The 10,927-nt window shown below is 53.0% G+C and overlaps 1 protein-coding gene across 1 annotated transcript; it reads left to right on the forward strand.

Moving 5' to 3' along the window:
- Positions 1-11: 11 nt before the first annotated feature.
- On the forward strand, positions 12-6,946 carry LOC115389394 (properdin-like; the record flags this gene model as incomplete). Its single annotated transcript, XM_030092856.1, has 10 exons — positions 12-45; positions 132-270; positions 449-606; positions 682-846; positions 3,242-3,451; positions 3,529-3,696; positions 4,658-5,023; positions 5,103-5,291; positions 6,622-6,730; positions 6,838-6,946. Coding segments are annotated over 10 exons (1,647 nt in total), but the record flags the coding sequence as incomplete, so codon positions are not given.
- Positions 6,947-10,927: the final 3,981 nt, after the last annotated feature.

A 10,927-nucleotide genomic window follows, 5' to 3' on the forward strand; every position in this document is an offset into this window, starting at 1 on the left:
CGGTCCTGGTTCTGGTTCTGGTTCTGGTTCCTGTGCGGCGTTCAGGTGAGTCTGGTCCTGATCCACATCTCGCTCCGTCACGCCTCTGGTCCCTCTGAAACAGGAAACCGCGTGTGTGTGTGCGTGTCCAGATGGTGTGCGGTGTTTCGCACACTTTAACGTGACCTCAGGTGTGTGTGACGAGGAGCTGGGAGAGGTCGGCAAAGACAGCTGCTGTCAGAACCCGGCGTACGGTTACCTAGCAACAGACGGAGTGTGTCAGTTCTGTGGGTCAGTCCACACACACACACACACACACACACACACACACACACACACACACACACACACACACATACACAGACTGAAATTGCTCATATGTGAAAGTGTCACTGGTGTGTGTGTGTTTGTGTGTGTGTGTGTGTGTGTGTTTGCGCGTGTGTATGTGTGTGTGTGTGTGTGTGTCCAGCCCTTCTGTCTGGAGCCCCTGGTCCTCCTGGTCTCCCTGTAATGTCCTCTGTGGGGACGGAGTGAGACAGCGCCGCATGAAGTGTTTCAGCATCAACCAATCAGAGTGCGAGAACGACCGACTGCAGACCGAGCCGTGCAGCGGAACCTGCTGCGACGGTATACACACACACACACACACACACACACACACACATACCCAGTCCGTGCTGGACCGCTGTCTCTGGTTCTCAGCCGGGTGGAGGCCGTGGACGGACTGGTCTCACTGCTCCGTCACCTGTGGAGGACTCGGCCTCCGGAAGAGAGAGAGAGTCTGCTCCAGTAGTCCTGAGTGTCTCTCGTCCTGCAGTGGTCCTTCAGAAGAGACACAAGCCTGTGAGGTGACCAGCGCCTGTCCAGGTGAGCTCATTCACATCTGTCCAGGTGAGCTCGTTAACATCTTTCCAGGTGAGCTCGCTAACATCTGTCCAGATGAGCTCGTTAACATCTGTCCAGGTGAGCTCGCTAACATCTGTCCAGATGAGCTCGTTAACATCTGTCCAGGTGAGCTTGTTAACGTCTGTCCGGATGAGCTTGTTAACGTCTGTCCGGATGAGCTTGTTAACGTCTGTCCGGATGAGCTCGTTAACATCTGTCCAGGTGAGCTTGTTAACATCTGTCCAGATGAGCTCGTTAACATCTGTCTGGATAAGCTCGTTAACATCTGTCCAGGTGAGCTTGTTAACATCTGTCCGGATGAGCTCGTTAACATCTGTCTACGTGAGCTCGTTAACGTCTGTCCGGATGAGCTCGTTAACATCTGTCCAGGTGAGCTTGTTAACATCTGTCCGGATGAGCTCGTTAACATCTGTCCAACGCCTTCTCCAAGTCCACAAAACACATGTGGACTGGTCGGGCGAACTCCCACGAACCCTGGACCCCCTATGGAGGGTCTCGAGCTGGTCCAGGGTTCCAGGACCAGGACCAGGACCAAAACCACATTGTTCCTCCTGGATCTGAGGTTCACCTATCGGTGGAATCCTCCTCTCCAGGACCTGGAACAGACTTTCCCAGGGAGGCTGAGGAGTGTGAACCTCCCCCCCATAGCTGGACCAACCCTCGGGTCCCCCTTTTTAAAAAGGGGGACCACCTCCCCGGTCTGCCAGTCCAGAGGTTCCGTCCCCGACTGCCACACGATGTTGCAGAGATGAGTCAACCAAGACAGTCTCACATTCAGAGACTGAAGGGACTCTGGGAGAACCTCATCAACACCCGGTGCCTTGAGACCCAGGAGCTGACCCAGTTGACTTCAGCTTGGGTGATGGACGAGTCCAGCTGTAAGACCTTAGACCTCAGTCCACCTCTGAGACCTCAGCCTCTGCTTCCTCCAGGCAGACGTGGCGACGGGATTGAGGAGGTCCTGGAAGTCTTCCTTCCACCGTCCTATGATGTCCCCAGTGGAGGACGGCAGCTCCTCCTCCACCGCGATGGCTTGGCCACGTCACCCGAATGAACAACGGCCGCATCCCAAAAGACCTGCTGTCGGGGAACTGGCTGCTGGAAACAGGTCAAAGCGACGCCCAGCTCTCAGGTTCAAGGACGTCTGCCAGCATCACCTCAAAGCTGGAGGCTCCAACCCCTCTGACCTGGAGTCAGCCGCGTCCGAACGTTCTGATTGGCGGACCTCCACCCAGGATGTCCTCAGAACAGCAGAGGAGAGAAGAGATACCCGCTGGGGGGAGAGGACACTCCGCAGACATCCCACCACACTGCGAGGAGCTCATCTGCAGCGGCGGAGCAGGATCTGCGGATCCCGTATCGGCCTCTGCAGTCACGCCCGGCGCTGCAGCTCCCTGACTGAAAACCCACGGCACCACCCCCCATGATCTCTCCAGATCGATGGAGCCAACAACAAAGGAGGACAGCAGCTCCCGTCCTCCACTGGAGACAGCTAGTGGAGACCTGCTGTCCGCTCCTGAGACGCTGGACGGTTTGCCAGACCGGTAGTCCTCCTCCATGGCCTCCTGAACTCCTCCCAGACCCGAGTTTTTGCCTCCACAGCCACTCGGGCTGCAGTTCTCTTGGCCTGCTGGTTCCCGTCAGCTGCTTCTGGAGTCCCATGAGCCACCAGGGCTCGATAGGACTCCTTCTTCAGCTGGACGGCAGCCCTTACTTCCTGTCTCCACCACCGGGTTCGGGGTTCCGCCACGACAGGCACCGGAGACCTGGAGACCACAGCTCCGGGCAGCTGCTTCCACAATGGAGGTGGAGAACATGGAGAACGGTCCACTGGACTCCATGACCCCAGCCTCCTCGGGACCTGAGAGAAGCTCTCCCGGAGGTGGGAGTTGAAAACCCTGCTGACAGAGGGTTCCACCAGACGGTCCCAGCAGACCCTCACAACTGGTTTGGGTCTGCCAAGTCTGTCCGGTTCCTCCTCCGCCAGCGAATCCAACTCACCACCAGGTGGAGATCGGTCCACAGCTCTGCTCCTCTCTTCACCTGAGTGTCCAAAACACGAGGTCAGAGGTCAGATGACACGACAACAAAGTCGATCATTGACCTCTGACCTAGGGTGTCCTGGTTCCAGGTGGTCTTATGGACCCCGTCGCCCCTTCAGGCTGAGCCCAGCAGGGCCCGGATCCAGGGTGACGGTTCTGTTGGACCTTCTCCAGTTCTATTTTAAAATCAACAAGTCCCTCCTGTCTGCCCTCCTCCATCTGTCCTCCTCCATCTGTCCTCCTCCATCTGTCCTCCTCCATCTGTCCTCATCCATCTGTCCCCTCCTGTCGGTCCTGCTCCGTCTGTCTCCCAGTTCATGGTGGATGGTCCCTTTGGTCCGGTTGGTCCAGCTGTTCTGCTTCCTGTATTGATGACCGGCGCCGCGGTGTCCCCGTCCCCACCAGACAGCGCCGGCGGTCCTGCTCCGACCCCGCCCCATCCACCGACACGCCGGTCCCCGGTAACCGTTGCCCTGGAGACGACTCGGAGCTGCAGGACTGCAGCGAGCTCCCGAACTGTCCCGGTGAGTTGGACGGTCCCTGACCCGTCGCCACGAAGGACGGGGAGACCGACCTGCGCTCTGATTGGCTGTTCCTGCAGTGGACGGCCACTGGGGGGCGTGGTCTCCACCGGGCCCGTGTTCCGTCACCTGTGGGGCGGGGCTTCAGCTGTCCAACAGGAAGTGCGACAGTCCCACTCCGAAACATGGCGGCCGGTACTGCGAGGGACAGAGCAGCCAGACCAGCGTGTGTGAGAGTCCCTGTCCAGGTAACACACACACACACACACACACACAAACACGCTCACACACACACACACACACACACACACAGTCTTGTATTTCTATCCTTGTGGGGACCGTCCATTGACTCCCATTCATGTCTAGCCCCTAACCCTGACCCTTACCCTAACCCTAACCCACACCACAACAAAGCCTAACCCTAAAGAAATGTTTTTGCACTTTTACTTTTTTCAGTAACAACAACATGGTCAAGAAAACACTGTTTCTCCTACTTAGGACCGGAAAAAGGTCCCCACAAGGCACGTCGTTCCACGTTTTGCTATCCTTGTGGGGACATTTGGCCCCGACAAGGATAGAAATACAAGAACACACACACACACACACACACACACACACACACACACCATCAGCGGTGGCTGCAGGTTGGTTGCCGTGGAGACGCTGCGGTCCGACCTGTACTTGCTGTAGTCCGGCTCGCAGACTCTCTGCCGGACCCTCCGAGCCGACCCACAATTCCTCTGGCAGAAACCCCAAGATCCCCAGGAGGCCCAGCGGCCCGGCACTGCGGCAACGCAACCCAACACACAGCAACGCAACGCAACAACACACAGCAACGCAACGCAACAACACAACCAGACACAGCAACGCAACACAACAGCAACACAACACACAGCAACGCAACGCAATATCACAACCGGACACAGCAACGCAACGCAACAGCAACACAACACACAGCAACGCAACGCAACACAGCAATGCAACGCAACAACACACAGCAACACAACGCAACAGCAACACAACACACAGCAACGCAACGCAACACACAGCAATGCAGCGCAACAACACACAGCAACACAACGCAACAGCACAACCAGACACAGCAACGCAACAGCAACAGCAATGCAACAATGCAATGCAATGCCCTTGAGCTGGGCTGTAACACACACACACACACACACACACACACACACTGTCTCTGTGTCTCAGTGGACGGGTTCTGGTCTGGATGGACCGTCTGGACCGAGTGCTCGTCTCCCTGCGTTCCGGACGCCGGCGCCTCGGTGAGGATCCGCCGCCGCTCCTGCACTAACCCCGCCCCCTCCGCCAACCCGCCGGGCGGAGGTTGCCACGGCGACGACAGTCAGCGGGAGGACTGCGTCCAGCTGCCCCCCTGCCCGGTGGACGGGGCCTGGGGGTCCTGGTCGGAGTTCTCTCCCTGTCCCGTCACCTGTGGGGCGGGGCTTCAGGCGTCCGTCCGGCGGTGCGATAGCCCCGCCCCCAAACACGGCGGCCGCCCGTGTCCCGGGGAAGACCGCCGGACCCGCGTCTGTCTGACGGACGTCCACTGTCCAGGTACCGCTGGACCCGGGGGGGCGGGGGGGGACGGGGACGGGCTGGGGAGAGACGCCTCAGGGTGCGTCCTGCGTTGCAGTGGACGGGGTCTGGAGCGACTGGACCCCCTGGGGGGACTGCCACAACCCGTACCGCAAGATCACCTGCAGGACGGAGTTCGGACGCCAGACCCGGGAGCGCTTCTGTCTCCACCGGGACCACGGCGGCGCCATCTGCAGCGGGGACCTGCAGGACCGGCGCCACTGCTACGACGTCCAGGGCTGCCTGGGTGAGTCCAGCCTGACCTCTGACCTCAGAACACAGACACCCTGACCTCTGACCCCAGAACACAGACACCCTGACCTCTGACCCCAGAACACAGACACCCTGACCTCTGACCCCAGAACACAGACACATTGACCTCCAACCCCAGAGCCCAGACCACAACCTGACCTCTGACCCTGAAACACAGACTGCACCTCTAACCTGCTGACCTGTATACCCATCCAATATGGCCGACGCAGGTGCAGCACATGAATCTATAACTGTGATTGTGTAGTTGTGTTGATTCTGTGTTGTTTCTGTGTTGTCGTGTTTTTTCTCTCGTGTGTTGTCGTGTGCTGTGTCTGTGTGTTGTGTGTCACTGCGTGTTTTATCTTCCTGTTGTCGCGTGTTGTTTCTGTGCGTTGTTTTTCTTTGTGTTGTATCTTGTTTGTTGTGTGGTGTTGTGCTGTGTCTTGTGTTGAGTTGCTGTTGTGTTGCTGTGTCTTGTTGTGTTTTTGTGTTATGTTGTTGTGTGTTGCATTGCCGTTGTGTTGTTGTGTGTTGTGTTGCTGTGTGTTGTTGTGCTGTTGCGTTGTTGTGTGTTGTGTTGCTGTGTGTTGTGTTGCTGTGTGTTGCGTTGCTGTGTGTTGCGTTGCTGTTGTGTTGTTGTGTATTGTATTGCTGTGTGTTGTTGTGTTGTTGCGTTGCGTTGCTGTGTGTTGTTGTGTTGTTTCATTGCTGTCTGTTGTTGTGTTGCTGTGTGCTGTTGCGTTGCTGTGTGTTGTTGTGTTGTTGCGTTGTTGTGTGTTGTGTTGCGTTGCTGTGTGTGGTTGTGTTGTTGCGTTGAGTTGCTGTGTGTTGTGTTGCTGTTGCGTTGCATTGCTGTGCGTTGTGCTGCTGTTGCGTTGCGTTGCTGTGTGTGGTTGTGTTGTTGTATTGCGTTGCTGTGTGTTGCGTTGCTGTGTGTTGCATTGCTGTGTGTTGTGCTGCTGTTGCGTTGCGTTGCTGTGTGTTGTTGTGTTGTTGCATTGCTGTCTGTTGTTGTGTTGCTGTGTGTTGTTGCGTTGCTGTGTGTTGTTGTGTTGTTGCGTTGTTGTGTGTTGTGTTGCGTTGCTGTGTGTGGTTGTGTTGTTGCGTTGAGTTGCTGTGTGTTGTGTTGCTGTTGCGTTGCATTGCTGTGCGTTGTGCTGCTGTTGCGTTGCGTTGCTGTGTGTGGTTGTGTTGTTGTATTGCGTTGCTGTGTGTTGCGTTGCTGTGTGTTGCATTGCTGTGTGTTGTGCTGCTGTTGCGTTGCGTTGCTGTGTGTTGTGCTGCTGTTGTGTTGCGTTGCTGTGTGTTGCGTTGCGTTGCCGCAGTGCCGGGCCGCTGGGCCTCCTGGGGATCTTGGGGTTTCTGCCAGAGGAATTGTGGGTCGGCTCGGAGGGTCCGGCAGAGAGTCTGCGAGCCGGACTACAGCAAGTACAGGTTGGACCGCAGCGTCTCCACGGCAACCAATCCGCAGCCACCGCTGATGGTGGGTGTGTGTGTGTGTGTGTGTGTGTGTGTGTGTGTGTGTGTGTGTGTGTCTTCAGGCAGCAGAACTTCGCCTTCTTTGGGAGACCGCTGATCGACTGTGGAGATCCTCCAGAGGACGGGAAGTTCCAGACCCAGCCCTGTCTCAACCTGCCGCCCTGTCCCTGACCGTCCCCCCGTGTCCCTGACCGTCCCTGGCTGTCCCCATCCCCGTCTCTGTCTCAACGTGTTGCTCCAGTCAGTTTGTTTCTTTCTAACTCAAAATGTCCAGATGATTCTAATAAAGCTTGATGTTGTGGTGTGTGGTGTTTCTCTCTGTTGGGTGTGAGCTCCGACTGGCGTATGCGATTACACGCTCCTGGTTGTCCTGCACTTGTGCCAAAACAGCACCAAGGCCTTGGTTGCTGGCGTCTGTGTAAACAACAAAAGGTTTAGTGAAGTCTGCATAGGCCAAGACAGGTGGCTGGGTCAAGGCCGACTTTAATCGTTCAAAAGCAGCCTGACATTCTGGAGACCACTGGATCCGAATCTGCGAGTTTTTCTTAACGGGCACGCCGCTCAACAGGCTATTCAGTGGCCGGGCAATTATAGCAAAGTTCGGTACAAATCGTCTATAATAACCTGCTAAGCCAAGAAAGGCTCGGACCTCATGTACAGTTGCAGGTGCAGGCCAATCTAACACGGCACAGATTTTGTCTGGGTCTGGTCTTACCCCAGCCTTGTCAACCACATGGCCCAGAAACTTCACCTCGTGTTGAAACAGTTTGCACTTATCCATCCTGAGCTTAAGTCCATGTTGCCAAAATCTTTGGAACACCTCCTCCAGATGCTGTAAGTGGGAGGAGAGGTCAGGTGAATAAATGATCACATCATCAAGGTACACCAAGAGAGACTCAGTTATTTGACCGCTCAAACACTGCTGCATCAACCGCTGGAAAGTAGCAGGTGCATTGCAGAGCCCAAAAGGCATCCGCTCAAACTCAAACAGTCCAACAGGCGTGGTGAAAGCTGTCTTTTCACGGTCTCTGGGGTCCATCTCAACTTGCCAGTACCCACTAGCAAGGTCTAATGTGGAAAACCATTCTGCTCTGGTCAGACTAGTCAGTGTCTCTTCGATCCGTGGAAGTGGGAATGCATCTTTCTGTGTGACCGAATTAGGTTTCCTGTAGTCCACGCAGAATCTCCAGCTGCCATCCTTCTTCCTGACGAGGACAATTGGTGCGGCCCAAGGACTGCAGCTCTCACGGACAACACCTTTGTCGAGCATATCTGCAAGCAGGGTCTTTATCTCTTTGTACATAGATGGGGGCAAGGGTCGATACCTTTCTTTGATGGGAGGAGCATCCCCAGTGTGAATGCGATGTTGCACCAAGTCGGTGCGTCCAAAATCCTCTTCATCCGCAGCAAAAACCTTCTCCCACCGCTGTAGCAGAGCTCTGAGCTCCAGCTGCTGCTGTGGCGTTAAATGATGACAGTCAGCAGGCTTACTCACTTCTTCAGTGCACTCTTTGTGGTGGGGGCTCTGGGTGTCCACCATTCCCACCTCCACGACATCATCCGGGCCCAAAGTCAAGCTCAGGTCTTGGGACCCCTGGACATCCACGTCTTCCACGCGGTACAACTGGCCCAGCTTCTGGTAGCAATCTATGGTGACTGGATATACATGGGGGTTGCAAATACGAACAGGGACCCTCCCACTTCGCACAACCGATAAGGTCCTTGCTACTCCCCATGCTTCTGTTCCAGGCATAGCCTCCAATACCGCTGGGAAGTCAGGGCTGCTTGGCCCCACGCAAGTGCGGCCCCACACAATCATTTCAGTCCTTGGTGGTACGTGAACCTGTTGTCGACTCGCAGGGCGGACAAAGCCCAAGAACCCATCTTCTGGTGTGGTTACGATGGTCCTCCGGCACACCGCAAACGCTTCCCGCCATGGCTTCCATTTCTGAGGGGAGAGAGCTGGCTTTCCCTGTTTAAAAACAGCATCCCAACATGCACCAATCACATTCATCCCAATGAGCAGTGGGTGGAGCAATCATCCTTGACAATAACAACACCTTTCCCCGGAATTTTTACACCTTCTACTTCAAAGTCCATTATGGCATAACCACAGTAGGGTATACTGAGGCCATTGCAGCTTCCTGTCTCTGCTGTCACTACTGGAAACATCCTGACTGGTTATACATCAAAGTGTCAGACTGCTCTTGGCAGTTTCTTCATACTTACTCCAGACAAACCCCGTAACTCCTGTTTGATGTTAAACTCCTTTTGCAGGCAACTGACACGCAAAGAAGTTAGAGAAAAGACTGAATTTATTGATTCATTGAATGTTCATGTGATTTAAAATATGCAAAAGATAAACTAACACATGCAAATTAGTAGGGGGAGAGTTTGGGATTGAATCTTTCAGTTTAGAAAGACTCCATCTGCCCAGCATGCCAACATTCTGAGAGCACGGGTTCACACTGCTGACATGAGACGACCATCAGAAAGGATACTGACCATTCCCAAGCACAGGTAAAGAGGACTGATGTTCATCTCACTTTATACATTATTATTATTATTATAGTCCAGAAGAAGGGAGGTGTGGCCAAACACTGTTCTATTTGTTGTGCCTGAACTGGAAAAGAGAAACTATCCAATTTCACTGTACACTGTATAACAACAATAAGACCATTGTGACTGTAATGGCTCCAGTTTCAGTCATCATGTCATGTGTGGAAATGAATTATGATGCTTCTCTGGCAGAAGTACCATTTGAAACGTGTATTGAAGCGAGCTGTTGTCCTGGATTTATGATATTTACGTTGCAACACATAAAAACAGTCCAACAACTTGCAGAACTCCACTGTGTGCCTCCACTGACCACAGATGATTGACGCTGCAGTCCACTGAGAGCTTGATTAAGAAACAACCGCATGACTTTTATTTTTTTCACATTTCGATTGATTAAGACATTGAGCACGGAACACGGAGATGAGGAGATCAATACAGGGCGAATCCTGCTGGTCATTTTTTGGAACTGCTTTCATGAAGTCAGGAGTTGAAAAAATGCAGTTCAGAGGCCAACGATTAGAAGCAAAGAGCAGCAAAGCACAGAGTCATCATGTGTACGTCGTGATAATATACGTAGCTACGATGAGATATTCCAGTCCTGACGGGAGCCTGGAGCTGCTGCAGTCTGACAGAATCGTGTAAAGATAGACTTTTACTCTGAAGAGCACGGTGCAAACATGAGCCAATCAGCGCTAAGCCCCACCCACCTGTCAAAAAGGAAAAAACGAGTGGCAAATCCATTTTGTCAGTCAGAACGGAAAAACGAAAAAACGAGTTGAATTCTCGTTTTTTCGTTTTTGGGAAAAAATGAGAAAATGGCCCATTTTATGGGTCATTTTAACAGGAAATCAAACTGATAAAACGTACCTTGGTCCTGTGCCTTGTGACTGATTTGTTGGATGAGGGAGGACATTTTATTGACTTTCAAATCTTTACTAACAAGTTTAATTTGAATAGTTTCAGGTCAGAATTCACTAAAGTCTGTAAAGCAGTTCCAGTCCCATGAATACACCTGATCCAGAACACCACGGCATTCCAGCGTGGCTCCTTCACTGCCTGAGCCGTCGGTCCAAGGATGTCAACTAAAAGAAACTGGATTTAACAACAGATTTATGAAACAGATTCAGATCAATCCTGTTTTGTAATTATAAAAGACAGATCCAGCCACAATTCCATGATGTGGAAACTCGGTCAGAAGTGCTTTGTGAAGCGGCCGATTCCCCCGAAGATGAAGGAAACACATTTTGAAATTATTCACAAGATTTACCTGGTTGGAGAATTCTTAAAATACAGATTTGGCTTTGAAGTTAATCCCTGTGCTTTTCTGTGACGGATGAAATGAATCTTTAGGACACCTGTTTTCCCTGTCCTCTCCCGGAACATGTTGGGCTGACGTTACAAACTGGATTTCCCTGAAGTCCAGTGACGTTCAGAGTCTCTCTGACATGTTAGATCACAGAACGTATCCAGACGGCTTTATCTACTGGTGTCAGCATCATTCATCTGCTGGCAAAATATCATTTATACTGGAATACATGGAAGAACAAAAAACCTCCTTTAATTATTTCAAAAAACAGTTAACCTTTATTTTCT

This window comes from Salarias fasciatus, chromosome 1 (genome assembly GCF_902148845.1).
Source record: "Salarias fasciatus chromosome 1, fSalaFa1.1, whole genome shotgun sequence".
NCBI lineage: Eukaryota > Metazoa > Chordata > Actinopteri > Blenniiformes > Blenniidae > Salarias > Salarias fasciatus.